The 18,655-nt window shown below is 36.1% G+C and overlaps 1 protein-coding gene across 1 annotated transcript in view; it reads right to left on the reverse strand.

Annotated features, from left to right (window-relative positions):
• Positions 1 to 1,712: 1,712 nt before the first annotated feature.
• The window catches only part of ITGA4 (integrin subunit alpha 4), a 36,703-nt gene continuing 19,760 nt past the window's right edge, over positions 1,713 to 18,655 (reverse strand). Inside the window, exons 13-28 of the mRNA XM_080347140.1 lie at positions 18,263 to 18,308; positions 17,754 to 17,908; positions 15,693 to 15,847; positions 13,226 to 13,375; positions 11,531 to 11,607; positions 8,907 to 9,057; positions 8,073 to 8,171; positions 7,563 to 7,642; positions 7,249 to 7,335; positions 6,613 to 6,703; positions 5,799 to 5,906; positions 5,408 to 5,527; positions 3,576 to 3,695; positions 2,973 to 3,071; positions 2,649 to 2,768; positions 1,713 to 1,813 (exon numbers count right to left, since the gene is read on the reverse strand). Coding sequence (XP_080203266.1) covers positions 1,721 to 1,813; positions 2,649 to 2,768; positions 2,973 to 3,071; positions 3,576 to 3,695; positions 5,408 to 5,527; positions 5,799 to 5,906; positions 6,613 to 6,703; positions 7,249 to 7,335; positions 7,563 to 7,642; positions 8,073 to 8,171; positions 8,907 to 9,057; positions 11,531 to 11,607; positions 13,226 to 13,375; positions 15,693 to 15,847; positions 17,754 to 17,908; positions 18,263 to 18,308 — 1,751 coding nt within the window. The 3' untranslated portion in view covers positions 1,713 to 1,720. The remainder of the gene's footprint in view (positions 1,814 to 2,648; positions 2,769 to 2,972; positions 3,072 to 3,575; positions 3,696 to 5,407; positions 5,528 to 5,798; positions 5,907 to 6,612; positions 6,704 to 7,248; positions 7,336 to 7,562; positions 7,643 to 8,072; positions 8,172 to 8,906; positions 9,058 to 11,530; positions 11,608 to 13,225; positions 13,376 to 15,692; positions 15,848 to 17,753; positions 17,909 to 18,262; positions 18,309 to 18,655) is intronic.

The following is an 18,655-nucleotide window of genomic DNA, read 5'->3' on the forward strand; positions in this document are numbered from 1 at the left end:
AAGAAAATATTTCATTCTTCACATACTTTATTTTGAATTTTTAAAAAATATACACACATTCATTTGTCCTTACACTGCAGATTTTTAGAGAAAAAATTTACTTCAGAGGGATCCACATCTTTGGCATCAAATGAAGTGAAAGGAAATTACAAAATGGTCCCCAATACCTTTACAATCTGTGGCCAATGTGGCTTTTATGGCAGTAAACACTCTTGTTAACAAAAGTGCTTGTTGAAGGCACTTCCGTATTGCTTCTGAGTCTCAGGCTAATTCCCATATGATGGTGCAGGTTCAAGGCATATGTACGTATTACATTCATCTCTCCTTGCAGCTCAGAAAGACATCGAAGCCTGACAAGAAAGGCTGTATTGCGCACTGCTGCTGCAGTAAATGCAGTTATTGAACAAGTTGTACATTCTTCAGTTGTACTGGGGAGCAAAGCAATTTTTTTTTTCCCCTGGATTGTACTATTTCACCAAAGCTAGGTGGCAGTGCAAACTTATCTAGCTGAAGAAACTTCCTGTAGTAGCAGAGCAGTGGTTTGAACCATGTTTCTATTCAGTCACTTGCCTTTCTGCTGAGTGGCTTCTGAGGATACCTGTTTGGATGGTATTTAGCTGAAAACATCACAAGAACCCAAGCTAGTTCTCCAAATGACTTCCTTACTAAGTACTTTCAGGTAAAGGGTGGCACACTGAAAGATAAAATTTGGCCCAGTAAGGTTGGCAGTTGGAGACTTTTGGGTATGTGTTCCTCTGTTTTGTCATCATGTGAAGGTTTGTTGGGTTTTTTTTTCGGGTCCCGGAAGAGTGACAGTACTAAATACTGTTATGCTAAGTACTATAGAAAAATCTTCAAATAAATAGAAATAAATACTTGCTGTAAAAAAACCCCACATAGAAATATTTCATTGGAGAAGCCCAAAATATCATGGCACCAATATCTGAGGAAGGGATGAAACAACTAATTCTATCATACTTGAACGTACCATGTTAAAGATGGCCACAAATGATCATCTCCAATGCATTCCTCTTCCTACAGCTGAGAAAGGATCCTGTGCTGCATCTCCGGGCTACCCCACAGAATTCCCTGCTCTAAATCCACCTCCATTCCTCCTGGTTCTGGCTAGCCTGGGTGGCTCAGTCTCTGCAGTGCTGGGGCTGTGCCCGTGAAGCCACGGCTTATAAGGTTGCCTCCAGAAGCCCAAGAGAGCTTCTGATAGCTGTGCTCCACTTATGGTTCTTTTAGTGGTTTAGGCTAATTTACCCTCGTAAAACTGCCAAAGCAAGATGAGGCAGGATTTTTCCTTGAATGGCTAATCAAAAGATAATTGAAACTCAAAAATTAGTAGAATAACTCATGCTAATGTGTTTGAGATCTTATTTTCCAGGATTGGCCAAATGTTGTTACTTTCTAGAAATTCTCTCTGGTAAGTAATTATTTTTATCTTTAGTGTTCTTCTGTCTGTTTGAAACCAGATATATATATATATGGCATTTCAAATAATACTGTGAGACTTCAAAACAAACTGTCTTACCATTTTCATATTAGGAAAACAACAGTACTCTAAGGTGTAGTCCTCCATACAGTTCAAGGAAATAAAGTGTATTTTGTAAGAGCAAGTGAGCTCAAGACCAGTTTTCTTGTCACTGATGTTTCTCCTGTGAATTAACCTGAATCTTAAATTCTTCATTTTAAAATTAAACATTTATTTGCCATCTTAGTCATCTTTGTTCCCACTTGTAAAACTCCAGCTGCCTCTTGGGTTCTTGTCTTGAGGGACTGGCTTGTATTGCCTTTTGAAAAAGCCAATCTGAAAAACATAATTTTAGAATCTGTTGTCAGCAAATGTTTGTTATCAAATCTAAACCATAAAAGATGAAGTAAAATAAAATGCATATTTATGGTGTTTATGATCGATGGTATTTGCCACTGCTTTGTCGTACCAAGTAATCAAGTGTTACTCATCAATCAAAAAAGTGCGTTTGCTTTTTCTTTGACTTATTGGGAGGCTAATATTCTCCTGCAAGGAGTAAGGACATGTGGGCTTGTGAACTACAACAATCCACAGAATCCAGTATTTTTATTACCATTTCAAAAAACTTTCCTGTTATATTTGTTTCATTTCTACACTTCCCTGGGAAAAACGATGGATAGAGAAAGTCTGCATGTAGGTAAAGAAATTACCAGGCTCTTTATCGCCTACCAGAGAAGCTGCTTCCTTCATAGTTTTCTTTTTTTACTTATGCATAGGATTTTTTAGCATTTATGTTGCAGTTTAAAATCTTAAACATTTCATTCTGTCATGAAACTATGTTATAGACTATTAGTCACTCTGTGTCAAGTGACATTAAATATGGAGCACCATTCCACAAAAAATGATCCATTTGATATCAGTAAGTTATATAAATCATTTGCAAGCGTGAGATGCCATATAAAACATGGGAAGGGGTTTGCGGTGTTAGATAACAGAAGATAAAATGAAGGGAAATGGAAAGATAGTTTGAAAAAACCCAAGTTACAGGAGGAGTTATGTTTCTTTAGGAAGGACAGATTATTTAACCTTCAACCTGCATTAACCAGTCTAAAGATCCACCATCAGTGTGAATTCCTGACTTGAGAACAACTGAGAAATACTGAAAACCCACCTTCCATAGCAGAAGTGAAAGAAGCAAAAACAAGGTAACACCAACTATTAGGCCCAGTCCAATAATTAGCACGGTAACACGATATTTTGGCTTTTGGTGGTGCACTCCTTCCAAATAGACCTGGAAAGCACAAAATAAGTTTAGTGCTGATTTCCTCCCCCTCAAAAGATACTAAACCAAACTAGGAAAATTAATTGCATTCTTAAGTAACTAATGCTATATTTATTGCCTGTGTATATATATGTATAGAATTCCACAATTTGAATTGCTGTTGTTTTTTCTACTTTAACAAGTTTAGCACAAATTCATTAAGAGAATTCTTACATATGCAACTTGCTTGTCCTTGTGTAGTTCAATGACTTTTGCATTTTTCTCTGGTGAGGCTGTTGCTTTTACTTCAAACTTCAATGCTGATGCATCATCCTGATTTAAAAAAATAAATCCATCTTTTATAAAATAGCTTCAACACATTAACTCCTACCCAGTAAAAATGGTAACACAGCTGCTCACAGAAACAGAATCTCACACAAACACATAATGGTGCCTTTTTCTGATCACAAAACAAATTAGTACCAGAAGCTGGAATGAAGCCCAGTTGGATTTTGCTTAAGTCCATATCCATGCTGCTTTTCTTAGAAAAGTACAATTATGAGTTGAAATTAAATCCAAATCCTACATAACCCAGCCAGAACAGGCAAAGGAAAATATACTATATGATTATCTAAAATACATATATATTTTAAAAGTAGTTTTCTTTTTTCATATATCACCTTAAGACTTAACATTGAAAACGTAGGTGACACCTGAAAGATCTGGATTTAATCACACTATTTGCAAAAATATATTAATATCTAGAATTTATGTGCAGAGAATTCAGAAAACATGCCTTGAGATATTCCCCTCAAGTGTGAAAAATTCATGCTTTACCATTTCTAAAAGTGAAGGAGTAGCCTCCAGATGCAACTGAACAGTTGCTTCTTTTCCACTCTCCATGTTTCCAAGCTTGCAATATATTTGTAAGCAAAAGTTGTCATTTTTCATGCAGTACTGTAGAAGGGAGGGAAAGGTTAAAACTTAAGTTTATCAACTTTATCATCTTAGTATTAAAGACACTCAGGCACTGAGTTAAACAAAAAGATCTAGGTTCTTGCAAAATCAGGATGTAATTCTAGGTTGTCATACATCACTATCCTACATAAGTGCTTAAGGAACAGTACAAGGGACCAATCTAATTGCTACAGAAGACAACGGGTTCTTTCCCTTAAAAATTCCAATTTTTTTAGATTGAAAAATAACTTGTCATGGCTTGGTTATAGATTTGCTTTACACTCTTATTTCAAATTAGCTTTTATCAAGAATGATAAATGACACTGGCTATAAGATATCCAGTATAAACACTACAATTGATAGAACCTTATACTTGTACACTGACAGCTAGCACCATTTGCCTCAGCTTTGGAGAAGACAAAAAGAGCAAGCCTGTACATGACTATATTCTTTGTCCAAGACTGTGATGACTAAGTTCTGATTTGATATTATAGAGCGGGCTGTCTCTCAATCATTGGTTGATGTTCCTTGTAACATACTTACTTAAAGTCCCAAATATTTTAAAATGTCTTTTAGGATGAAGGTATCAAATAAAATTGTACTCTAACAAAAACAAGTGGCAAGACACAGAGATTCGTATGAGAACCAACCCTCAAAAATGTAACACATTTTGTAACCAGCCATTCTGTTTTGGACTACTGGTGGATGAGCAGTGCCCCCCTGCCAACCCTCCCCCTAGTTTTATTGCTGAGCACAGTGTCTTATGGTCAGGACCTTTGGTCAGTTGGGGTCAGCTGTCCCTGCTGTGTCCCCTTCCAACCTTTCATGCACCCCCAGCCCACCCTGCTGGAAGGGTGGGAAATGGGGAACGCTGTGATACCGTGTAAGCACTGCTCAGCAATAAACAAAACATCCCTGTGTTATCAACACTGGTAGGGTCACAAATCAAAAACACAGCCCCCTGCAAGCTACTGTGAAGAAAATTAACTCTCTCCCAGACAAAACCAGCCCAACCACACAGTCAAGCATCTGATCTCCAGCCGGGTCCATAAGCAGTTACAGAGGGACGAACCTGAACAGACCGGGCATGTACAATATTCTCCCAGCCTCCCAAATATTTTTAATAAGAACTTCCCAAACCAAAAATTATTTCCATCTATTTTGTAATTCTTAATGACTTTCAGTCCCATTAGCTTGTATAGTCTCCCTTGGAATTCACTTATGTTTCACATTCATAACACCCTTCAGTTAGAAGTTCCATCCTGAGTACTACTCTTTTTTTTTTTTTTTTTTAATCAACCTGGCTCCTATTAGTTACATTTGATGGCACTTTTTTGATGTGGAAAAGGCAATGAATATTTGATCTGCATGCTTCATGTAGTTAAAATTAAGACTGTTTTTCCCACATGCATAATTTTCCATTTGTTACTGAATTTCATCTGCCATTCTGTTTGCCCACTCTTCCAGTTACATAACCCTTTGGCAGTTCTTTGTAGGTGACTGTCATCACCACTGACTTCAGTGACGTGTCATTAATCAACTTCCCCATCTCAGTTCTCACCTTGTTCACTAAAGTTACTTAGGACTATGCTGTCCCACTACCAAACCTTACAAGACTGCTCTGGTGACCTCATTATATAACATATACTCTTGTCTTAAGGCTCATTCATACAGTCATTTTTTTCCCACTGATGCCAAAAGACAGACCTTACCATTTGTCTCTTAGCAGGCTTTGAAAAGAAAGTGATGACATCCTTTAATATGTTCTCATTTTTTTCTGCTGCACTACAGTCTCTGGGATATTTATTATAGGAACACTGTCCAACTGTTGTCTGGAAATAAAAATAACATCATCACTGTTAGAATGTAAACATCAGACAATAATCAGAACACAGATTTCTGAAAGGCAGGAAGCTTGAAAGGAATGTAACTTGTACTTTCAGAATTCTACACCACATGGGGCTGAAGATCATTCTGTTCTTTTCACTCTAATTCACCATGGCTAACAAACCAAACACAGACTTAGTACCTAGTTCTGCTCTGCTTCTCTTTTCCATAGAATTAATATAGTTAATAATAGTATATTAAGTAACCTCTGCTTACCTTGATATCCAATGTGTTGAATAATTTGAAGTCATTGGGTGGAAAAGCATTAGGTATCATTATCTCTAAGTTTGTATTTGGAGCCATGCTAGGTCCTGCATTCATAACCTTGTGGGGAAGAATGTTATACATTTAAAGACTTAATTCATGGTAGCTATTCAAGCAACAAAAAATATATATGAAGTATATATACATAGAACTTCATAGAATGGGGCAGCACCTGCCTTGTTACACTGTCACAAAAGGGGATTCTGCTAGGAGTTGTAACATTTTGCTTAATTCATTCTGCAGGCTGACTGAACCCTTAACTCTCCAAACCCAATGAGTAAGTAGTGCTAATGCGTGATGACTACCCTGAGGTCATACAGTCTGCCTTCCGGAAGAATACGCAAAAGGAACTAGGAGAGATTAATGTCTAACTCCTGCTCTTAATCCATTGGAGACAAATCTGATACCTATAGATCCTCTTATAAGGAGCTCCTAGTTCCTTTTGCTTACTGTAAGATAATTCCTTTTAAAGTGTTTCTTAATGTAAGAAGTGGCAAATCAGAACTGCTCTGCCACTTTCAATCCTGCTTGTACTAAGTATTTTTTCTCTGACCATTAAGTGGAAGATTGCCCAGACCAAAAAAAGTGTTTAAAGAGGGATTAACAGCCACTTCCCATCACTAATGCACAAAAGTTGCTCACGATGCCCTTGTACTCTTAAAAAGCTCCTATTGACTGTGCAGACAGTCAATAGATACAGTGAAAATCTTAGCAATTAACCTTCAAAACAAGGTGGATAATGGGGTTTACAAAGAAAAACTCTTACATGGAAAGTGAAGTTGATATTCTCCTTCATACATGTAACTGGTGAATCTTTCTCACTTGTTCCATAAATAAACGAAGCTGGTGATACAAATCTACAATGGTTTAAAAATTGTTAGTTAATAGAATTGCTATATATCATTAGCATAACTTTCTGCTCCATGCTAAGAAAATACCACAGTATGTATTTAAGTAAATAGAGGAACACTGAGTAGAATTCCTCTATCTTTGTGCTCTTTCCTCTTAAGAAGGCAGACAAATCAGAAAAAGTCATAAATCATCGCCTATGTTCCATGAATGGCTCATAGACAAACCCAGAATATGGTTCACATTAAGCAAGGACTCTAAGGATCTGCTGTGCTCTCATTTAATACCTTTATCTACAAAAAATATTCCAGTTGTTAAAAAATATTAGTCTGTTAAGAGACAAGTTAGAGGCAGCACTAATATCATTGCTCTCATCTCCCAGTAGTGGAAACAAAATCTTAGCAGTGTGTGGGTCAGACCCCAGGACAGCTGTGCCATCTCATTCACAAGTTTTTTCAGCTACATCAACCTTCTCCTTAAAAGCTTTGGGAATTTAGACTAGTAACAAGACAATAGTTTTACAAATGTGCAATAGAGCAACACGCTGACTTACCCATGAGCATTTAACTCAATCTCGTATTTTAGAGGTACAGTTAAAGTTAGCGTGTTATCCAGCAACATGTTCCCATCTTCATTTTTACTATAAAAACATAATGAGAGAAATGAGTATGAAATGCATTATTTCTATAAACAGATATTAAACACATATTCTGGCTTATTAAAACAAAAATATTTTATTGGTAACAACATGTCAGGCATTTAAAAAAAAAATTAAACAGGCAGGAACCTGCTCATTATTTTAATATCTATTCTCTGTTTTCCAAAGCTAGTAATATTTTTCATTGAGCAATTTTTATTAGACTTTACCAGGTAGCATTAATGATGATGTTGAGGTCATCTTCTGCTCTAGTAAATGAGCTTGCATCCAAGAGGAAACTAAAATCCAGCTGTAGAAGAGATAAAATTTTCTTTATATCACATGATAGTGTGTCTTAAACACAGCTTAAATAAAAATATTCGTCTAAGTTCATTTAGAACTTCCTGATTTTAAAAAAATTCAGAATTAAGGAAATACTTGCTTTTTCTGTCTTCTACTCCCTTTCTATTGACCCAATACATTTGTTCACAGCCTTAGCTTACTTGTTGAGGAAGCCAAGCACAATCAGTTGATGCATAATACAAACAATATTGTCACTTAATTAATTATTGCTATGAACTAATTTTAAAAATAGCAGAGAGATTCAGATAGCAACACGATAGAAGATGTTAGTTGTGAATGAAGGAGAGATTCTGAAAAACAGGGTTTCCCTCCCCCCCGAAAATCCTCATAATATGTTTTGGTTGTTTTTAAAGCTGGGCAGTTCATAGATAGATTACCTTTGATTTGTGATCTACATATAAATAACCAACGCTGCACTCAAGTTTCACTGCATGAATTTCTTTATCTAATACTTCACAATGGATCTGTTTTTCTTCCTAAAATAAAGGACAAGTTATTAATGGTTAAAATAAAACTGCCTTTTTTTTCAGACTTTTCAAATTACATGCGCACGTGGAAATTGTGTAGTTTTTATTTCCCTGAACTAGGTGTTCGCCATTTTACTGATGCAAATATACAAAACATTCATATTATTCACGACTACTTTAACATGTCCTTGTATTGATTGCTGTGTCCTGTTACTTCACCTTCTGTTTGCCAATAGTGAAGCCAAAGCAAATGCACCAGACTCACTCAAGTTTAAAACCAATCTCTGAAAGGTGGCAGGGGGATTCTACACAGGGAGCAGTTATTTTAAAAAGCCAAAAAAGCAGAACAATTAGGTGGGTGACTTCTTCATCAGGCTGAGCATCTGAAAAAGTACAGATTCAATGAGACCTTTGTGATTACTGAAAACACGATCATCAGACAAAAAGTAGCAATAACATCCTGAAATACCTTTAGAAACAATTTTAAAAATTTTTACTTGTTACTATCAAATAATTTCAAAACCAGGATGTAATTCACCTGTATTAATTAAATTGCACATGGTTTAGGAAGCTAGAAGTCTGAGAACTTAAAAACTTGAGTTTTGTCAGCTTTTTTGGATGGGAGGGGTGTAGGTTGTCAGTATCTAAAGTAACGCAATGAGCTATTAGCATAATTTGGAAAATGTCTGGCTGAAAAAGAAAAATGTCAAAGGATTACTGTTTGACAGGCTTTTTTGTTCTTACCAATTCTAAGACTCGGATGAAATAAAGGCCTTTAGGGATCTGAATGTGGAGAACAGTTTCATATGCATCATCTCCAGCATTAAGCAGAGAAACGTTCAACAATAAAGTCTTCATGCTTCCAACAGCGAGATACATTTTCTTATCATGAGGCCTGTAAGAATAATAATCATAATATAAGTGAAAAGTAATTGTATATAGAGCTTGGATGCAAAAATTTTCCACCACTGCTCTGTTAGCTCATTTCATTTGGTTCTGCCCAAGCTCACCTGGAGATCATTAGGAAAGTTTTTACTCTGTCCTGTAGCTGAAGGTTACACCCATAATATGATGGTCAGCTCCAGTATGGTACTTTTAAAGGCCAAAGGTTATTAATGTGAGAGTAAAAACATTGTTAGCAGAGCAGTTGTGCTCCTGGCTTTTACAAGACAGGTCCTTTCCTTCAAAGACAAGAATTGCAGTGTGCTACTGCTACAGTATTTTCACGCATTATTTCAAAATTCACTCTTTGTACTCGAAGTACAGGACTGAGTTCATATGTAACAGGTCACAAAGAGGGGAGTGAACATGCCTGTCTCATGGTCTATGTAAATTTCTATAATCATGTTACAAGTACAGCCACCCTATGGGGGGCTAAAAGTAAACTTCAGCTTGACATTAAAGTTTAATTAAGACTTGTAGAAAGGCTGCCTAGAAATAGACATTTATCAGAAATTCTGGCTTGAAACCAAAGCATTAGTCACCAAAGACCTTTGGGAATGAGGCTGGCACTTAGAAAAGCAACAGAAGGTAAAAGCACTGCATAAGCAGATAGGTTCTAAGACAAAAGCAAATTAAAGAAAACCAAAATGTTAACATTTGAGTAGCTTGATTAAGTTTAGGACACATTTTAAAGTTGTTTTACTAGTTATATGCTTACCACTCAGTCCTCTTTCATGCCTTAAAGCCAAGCTCATTAACAAGATGCTGTCACAAAGATGCCTCCCAGCTTAACACGCAAGTACACAAAAGCACCAGGTGCATATCTGGGACTACAACAAAGCTGCGCTAGAGCTTTGCCCTGGTAATCAGATTTCATTCTTCATTAAAAAATGCCTGTTGTGGACTAGAATTTACAGAGCAGGCCAAAATCTAAGCAATTTAAACAAAACATGATAGTGGATACATGAAGGCTCGTAACTCAGTAAGGCAGGCGTTGCAGTGACACCCCTATCTGATTTCATTCTTTTAAGACTAAAAGCCTCTGCTTTGCTGTTCAAGGATAATGAATGCATTCTGTCTAGACAAAATAAATTAACACTGCACAGCTAACTAGTTTTTAATCAGGATTCTAGGGGCACAACAATTTAAGGTGATACTTCACACTTTATCAAGATATTTAGCCTATTTATTTACACTGGAAATCTTCTACTGGTACCTAATGCCAAGCAGGTATGTTGTAATCTGTGCTCAGGATCACACAGGTGTGATTAATCAGAATTATGTGACTGTCTTCATCTTTTGTTGTCACCTTACGTTGTTCAACCTAGTATCTTGATTAAAGTAGAATCAGCTTTAAAAGTGATAAATTACACAAGAAAATCCAAGTCACACACAAAATACCTAACTAGCTGAGATGCACAACAGGTAGAGTTTCTCTTTTTGCACACTAACAACCAAGATTTCTTGCTTTGAAGTATAATAATCAATAAAAATAAAGGTTGTGATGATAAAATAAAACAAAATCAAATCATTAAAATCCATTCTGAATAGAAACCATGGTACATGGCTTAAAACCTTTCAGAGATGCTGCTAAACAGAAGTATATCTGACAGAGTATTGCTTGGTGTAAGACAGATTCTGCGAGACAAGAATTATTGTATTTAAATATTTTTAAAGTGCATTGATTATCTTTCCTAACAACAGGACTTAAACGTGATACCTAATTGGAAACACTGAAACATACAAAGGGGTATATAAAAAAATAAAGATGTAAATGAAAAAAAATAAATCACAAAGCAAAATTAATTTTGGAAAATGCAGGCTAACTCATGTGGGGAAAAGAAGTCTAAACCTCACATAATACTGAACCATCTGGCGTCTCAATCAGCAGTAGAAAACTGAGGATGTAATATTCTCAAGTAAATAAGGAAAAAGAGCCACTTAATTATTTTATAATTGAAATAATAAGTATAACAATGTCTTAGTACAAAACTGAAGTATCTTCTTTGTACAGTGCAAGTACAGTATCTTTGTAAGAGCAGCAGAAATAATTGACAGCTTGTCAATTTAACAGTAGTTCTGATGTCTACACATTGAGTATGCATTGTGCCCTGAATCAGAGCCCAGTTATATATGAAGTGCAGAATTCAAGTTTACCTTTTCATGAAGAAGACATTTAATGAGCTGTAAAGTCTTCTAATTATGCAACATCACTCCTCCAATTATATAACTTTTGTTACATTTCCTGAAAGATTTATTATTTTAAAATATTCTTCAACTAAACACAGCTTTACTCCTCATATTTCCTCAAGAAGTCTCTAGTCTACTTTTGCAAATTAATGTTCTTGACATACAAAAGATTAAAGAATAATTTAGATAAAATCTTACTGAACCCTCAAAAAAAATGAAAGCTACATTATACTTACTTTGAAAAAGCAACTTTTCCAGAAACTCTCAAGTCAGCAGAACAATTTTCTTGGGAGCAAAATCTAGCAAAAACAAACTACAAAAGACAAATTTACAAAAAGCACTTTAGTGTATTATGCATACTCTAGTGAGTAGAAGTATTTCCAAAGAAAGAAACAAATCACTTTGTTACCAAGTATCTGGAATTGGCTAATAGAATCACAGAACGTTAGGAATTGGGAGGGACCTCAAAAGACCACCTAGTCCAATCTCCCTGCTGGAGCAGGAACCCCCAGATGAGGCTACACAGAAACGTGCCCAGGTGGGTTTGAATGTCTCCAGAGAAGGAGACTCCACAACCTCCCTGGGCAGCCTGTTCCAGTGTCTGTCACCCTCACTGAGAAGAAGTTTCTTCTCATATTTAAGTGGAACCTCCTGTGTTCCAGTTTGTACCCATTGCCCCTTGTCTTATCATTGCTTGTCACAGAGAAGAGCCTGGCTCCATCCTCATGACATTCACACTCTTGCTCCTAAAAACAATTCAATCAGGCCGTGATTTGCCATTTTCCAAACACATTCTGTGTACCCAGAATGACAGCAAAGAGACCATCCAGACTCAGTCTCTCACTGTTAAACCAGTACATATAGGTTCAGCTGTTTTTTTAAAAGCAGTACATAAAATGGCTGAGCCTTTTAGAGGATCCAGACCTGAGGTCTCTGCAGTCTCTCCTGTGATACAGCACATTAACTTTTACAAAAGCATTTCATTACATGAACTTTACTTATCATAATATACTTGATGAAGTTTGATGAGACTAGAGACACCATGAGTTGCATGTGTCTGTGCCTTGATTATCAGTGTCATATAGAGCACATTTATGTTGCTATATTCAACAACACCTTCTTTCACTCTAACTCCATGGTTTTTAAAACAAAATTGTGAATGAAGATGAAAAGGAGAAGCACGCCATTCAAAAGGAGCTTTTATATATCTCAGCGTTCTGATAGTCAATTTTATCTGAATTACATGAAGCTCACTTGCTGTGAAAAGTCATTGTACGTTTATGACCATTTGGTAGTTAAAAATTCAGAGCATCCTGACTTTAGGTTAAGTCAAAGTCTGTTGGCTTTTAATAAGGTGGGTTTTTTTTTTAAAAAAAGTTAATTTCATACTAATTTAAGGATACAGAATACTTCTTTTTTTTCTACCTCACAGACTATGTGTTTGAAAATCCGCAAATACTTTTACAGAACTAATATTTCAGCAACATTGTTGAAACACTTCAGAATTAATACCAACATGATATTGTGTATTTAACACAGAATTAATTTTAAAGAACAGTTTTATACTGGAAAGTGGCCCATCCCGTGTAGTTGTAAAAGAATGAATACTTCAAAGAGTGAATTTCATATCTTTGTGTTCTGACATACATAATATTTTATATTCTTGCAAGTTGTCTGCACACACCTCTTTTTTCTTTTTTTTTTTTTTTTTGTTAAATCATAATACAAATTATATACCAGTTCTGCAAATATTTTTTTAGCGAACACTTCGGCAATTTTTAGCATGCTGGTTTATTAATTAAGATCAAGGCACTAGCTGCTGGTCAGGAAAATGTATTCCTTCACATCTATGGATGTGCAAAGCTTTTTTTAACTGAAGATTAAAACGTGAATATTTACTCCATTTGAAAAAAGAGAACTTGAACACTAACCTTGCTTTTTATAACATCTTTTTCTTTCCTTTGTTGAAGAACAGGTTGAAGTGGTGAAAATTCTTGAGCACTTCTTTTCTGTAGAATATGATGACCCAGATGATAACTTGCTTCAACATGTACAGGAGTCAAGATATCCCTTACATCTTTCTATGAAAATTGGAAACCTAATGAGTTAATCATATAAGACAAGACATGTGTGCTTATGTTTTAAAGATTATAAGGTTCCCTAGCAGTAACTTAAACAGGAACACTTATTTTTTAAATGTAAAATAATTCCATATGACATATGGCTCCTACACTTTTCCAGACATCTTTGCCACTGTAAGAGGTAGTCAGAAGTGCAGAAAGGCATCATACATCCAATGACACCATCAGGCATTTCAGAACAGGAGATTCTTGTATGAAAAGAAGTCTTACTGAATAGTGAACCTACTTCTGTCAATAATGCTGCGTTAGACACCTATGAAATGCTGTCCCACTCAAACAGAAAAAAAAAGCTAAAGTTGGCTAAAATGGAGAAAATTAACTAGTGGTATCATGCCAGCCCAAAGCCATGGCTATTTCTGTGTGAAGTCAAAAGGAGCTCTCCTGCAGTACCACTAAATCAAATCATGACTGCATTTTATTTTTCTGACTTTTTATGTAGAATCATATAATTGTTTCGACTGGAAGAGACCCTCAGGATCATCGAGTCCAACCATAACCTTACTCTGGCTCTAAACCATGTCCCTGAGAACCTTGTCTAAATGCCTTTTAAACCCCTCCAGGGATGGTGACTCCACCACTGCCCTGGGCAGCCTGTGCCAATGCCTGACAACCCTTTCTGTGAATAATTTTTTCCTCATATCCAAATATTGCCTATTCTATATTAAAAATTATTAAACTCCTCAATAAATGACCATTTTGTACATGAAAGCTTGAGAGTGTAGGAATGTTGCAGATGAGAGCCCAAACTGCCTACTTGTGAAAACTGAACAGCTTGAAGCAGCAAGTGCTGACAACAGCAAACCCGACTCAGTTATTCCCCAAGCGTAGGAGCCAGGCGGACACTGACTGTCCCTCCACATGGCCACTGCTTTAATTCTTATCTGCAAGCTTGCTTTGGCCAAATCACATATTATCTAATTCATAATAATTTTCCACAATGTCTTCTCTGCATCTGCTTTATATTACTTCCATTATACTAATTAGCTATTAATTAGTCTTTACTCAAAGTACATAAAACGTACATTGTCTCTTTGCAAAAACTGTACTTGACAGACGTTCACACTTACTTAACTTTAGAAGCTTCACACAAGTACAGAAACCTCAGTGGGTGGAAGGAGATGCTTATAATGCTATTAATTAAGAATTAGAAAGAAAACTGAATGACCTGGAGGAAAAAATACTAATTATAAACTACAGAAAGTGATGAACCAAATCATATCCTTCCTCCTACACAAATAACTGCTGATGCTGGTACAGCAACCTGTACAAGGGTGGCTGTCAGTCAGATCTCTCTTAGCTAATCAAACTCTCATAAGTGGCAAATTGCAGTTGCTCCTGTAAGTAAAATCCACTTGGGTGCAACTACCAGTTGAGATACATCGGGGCAATTTGCCAGTAGATAACATGAGCTTTCCTGTCTATCCCAAAGCTTTGTTGTGAAGAATTGGCTTGTAATGGTGTCATAAACAAAACATAAATAAAAGGAAGAATAAAAATACATGGAAGACTTTTTCCATGCAGGTTTTTTTGGTTTTGTTTTTGGTTTTTTTTAGCTGTAGAAAATTAAGTCTATTTCCCAGCCTCTGTGTAGGAGCAGCTGCACTGGTCATCCCGATAGATGTTTGTTTCAAAAGGTTACAGAATTGCTACCTTGAAGATTTTAAAGAAAAGGCCAAGCAAACTTGCCCTTTATTTTATTACCCTTGTTTCTCCTTACATCTAAATATTCCCTGTCTGAAGAATGCAGAATTCTTTAAAGAATTATTTTCCCCGTTAGGTAAGGTCTTACAGGAGACAAGTCTATATTTTCTGTGTTAAATAAAACATAGTTCCTCTGTGTCTGCTAGTTTTTATTGTTTGTATTTTAGGACTTTTCAGTTATTCTCCAAAATTTCTGTTGGTATAGGCAAGCTTCTAAGATGTTTAATAGACTGAATCACTTTCATTTTTTCTTGTCCAGTGAATGGCCACAAAAATATATCCTCATCCTGACTGCAGTTGCTTTTACTTTCAAGACAGGTTCCTCGTTCATCCTTCAGAGGGATACAAGCAGGAATTCACATTTCATTTCCTCCAGGACAACAGTAACTTTGCAGCTGCTACCGGAGTCAGGATCTTACTGACTAGATTCTTACTATTTATTGCCAAATCAGTATCATCCTTAATTCCAAAGGATTGTTGCTGTTGGATCAAACTCTGCTTCTGGAGAAGCCAACGGGGCAATTTACAGGGCGATGCATATTGAAAAGTTCATTACCCTCATAAATGCTGGATGATCTTTGCAGGCAACATTCTTGTTGTAAATCTTTACATTTCCTGAGATTGCATCAGATGTTCCATTGAAGGAAAAATAAAATCTTGCTTGTGTATCCACTTTTCTGTTCACATCAACGCTCAGATTGTAAAGCAGTACTGCAAAATAAACCCCAGGGAAAATAAAAGTTATAAAAGCTTTAAGTGTTATAATTTTCATAAAATTATGATAGAAATTACATCTTCTGACTCACTTCCTTAAGTATATTCTGTAATATCCATTTTGAAATGCTCTGTTTAAAAATTCTCTGACATAAATCCATACCTAACAAAAGCTTCTATCCCTCTGAAAACTGATTGCGTCATGACTGATCCCTGATATAAGCTCTTATATCAGGGATAATTTTGTTGAGTTATATTTATAGTTTTCTATCTGAATCTATTTAAAGAAAACCTGCTTCAGTTACTTACAGGGTTGACATTAAATTTCAACAAACAGATAAGTCGGAAGACTGACAAATATTGTTTAACTTCACAGTTTTTTCTATTTAGGTTAGCATGAATTGCTGTGATAAATTGCAAATAAGTTTCAGAGCATTACTAATCTATTACTTTTTAATCTCTGCCAAAAGTTGAGATAGAACATCCAGAATTTCCTCTAGTCTTCTCCGTTTAAGTTGAAAAGTCTTAAGTCTAAATCCAGCAAGGATAATCCAGTCTGACTGCTTGTCTTTCACAACAAATATGAATTTCAAGAGATCTCAACTTGAAACTTTACAGTTCATCATTGGATGTGTTCTCTGTAATGTGTCCCTAAAGTTAATTGCATATTGTCATACAGAAGATTTAAGCACTTTAATTTTATATACCATGTATTTGCAGGGCTGTTTGCAGTTTACAACTAGCACAAGTAGGTTAAAAACACACAGACAATATGGTCAGATTTAGAAAGTAAATATTCCCTCCAATAGATACTGCCTCAAGAGATATCAGTTTTTGCCAAAAGCAAAATACACATTACAGAAAATAAAATATAATACAAGATGTATTCTTCGGTAGTTTTGATGGGATCTCCTCACTTTCACGTGAAGTTCCATACTGGCTGGCTCAGGGGCTCAAGTTGCTTTAGGAAGGAACATCTTTTCCCCGCTTCTAAGCGGAGGAGAGTGTCCTCCAGCAGTCTCATACGTCCCTGTCTGGGAGGACTGCTTTTAGAGGACATCTGAATCTCACGCTGAGTAATCCATTTCATTCTATGTTAAGAAAAGACATTCACCCACATTAATTCCTCACCTAATTGCAAAGCAACAGTCCAGACATTTGCATGTGGAAAGTTCAGATAAACTTGACAGAGACCCGAGTTGGGCCCCGTGCTAAACTCAGTGAGGTCCCTGGGCAACTATGTAAACCAAACTGTTCCCAATGTGAGTGCACTCTGTTTTTTTGTGAACTCTAAGGGCATATCACCTCATGTAAAAACCTATCAGAATGACAGGTCTAGTTATTATGAGGGACCATCTGAAATGTCATCACTACAATGTAGTTCAAAAGTAGTATAGGAGTGTGAATTTAACCCCACCACCGTTAACGCAAATTAACTCAGGTATGGGAATTCACCTGTCTATGGTGGTACCCATTTAGTACTGCTGCAAAAGCCATGTGGAAATATTAATAACGGGTTGTTTGTGCACAGCCCCAGCTCAACTCTTTAGCATCACAACTGAGCAGCTAGCTAGAAGTTAGTCTTTGTCCAGAACTTTAGATCACATTGTTGATACAACAGGCAACTTGGAGCTCTACCTTCACCCTCGCAATATCTCACCTTTTTAACATCACTGTCTCTCCTAGGCCACGAAACCCTGGTAGTCCTAGCAGGGACGTGCTGTTATACTAAATTGAATAAAAGTGTAATGGCTCAATGTTATAGGGCAATTGTGAGCTAAAAAAGGTATTGTCATTTTATACTGAACTCAGATTAATGGTCCACTAAATACAAATAACGTTATTCTGTAAATAGGTGCATTAGAAATGAATACATTTACTGGAATTTTTCCAAGTAGCTTACCAATATAACCAGGTACCTCTCGTCCTGTATAGGTAAAGCATATCTTCAAATTCATACAGACAGCAGGCTGGTCATTTTCCATGCAGTTTAAATTAGTTCGATTTATTGAATTAGGATGTTTTAAAGAAGCTTCAACAATTATCACCGGTTTTGTTCTAAGAATAGAAGAGTTAGTGTTCACAAACACTTCAGAAATAGCTCACAGAATCTGCAGAATCTAACAACCTCTGACAGAATCTAATTTTATATTTTATAATTAATTTTAAGTTATCTGCATTTTTCAGAATTCAAATAGTTGTATGTAGAATGTTTGTGCCTCAAGAAGTTTCACAATTATATTTTCATTTTCTTCAAAGTGTTTACTTAAACATTGCCTAATGACTGAAGTTCAAGACACCAAGAAAAATATCAGGAAGTTAGAATATACTATTCTGTTTTAGTAAATTGCATTTTAAAAAATACTGTTAAATCGTATGGCATTTAAAAGCACTGAAATGTAGCAATCCCACCTCAGCACCACAGCAGAATCAGAGAGAAACGCACCAACTGCTACATCTGTAGTCAAAAAAAATAGATCAATAAGCACAATTTTCCAACAAGAATTACTTCTCAAGTACAAGCACTTTGTAGCATATTCACCTTTTGGTCAGCATTAAAACACCATTTGCCCTTTATTTGTTAGAAGGCATGTGCTAATATTCAAAGATAGTGTTCTCCATCTAGAAGAAGATGATTCCTCAAATACTTGCCCACTGCTGATTAACACTGCGTGCTAATTTGCTGGACTTGCAGATACGGGTAATGGCATAATATGACTTCTATTCCACATTTAAGTGGCTGATACTGAACGACAATTCAGCTAAATAGGAGATATTTGACTTCTTTTTAATCCATATATTCAA

Source organism: Nesoenas mayeri (assembly GCF_963082525.1).
Source record: "Nesoenas mayeri genome assembly, chromosome: 6".
Taxonomy (NCBI): Eukaryota; Metazoa; Chordata; class Aves; order Columbiformes; family Columbidae; genus Nesoenas; species Nesoenas mayeri.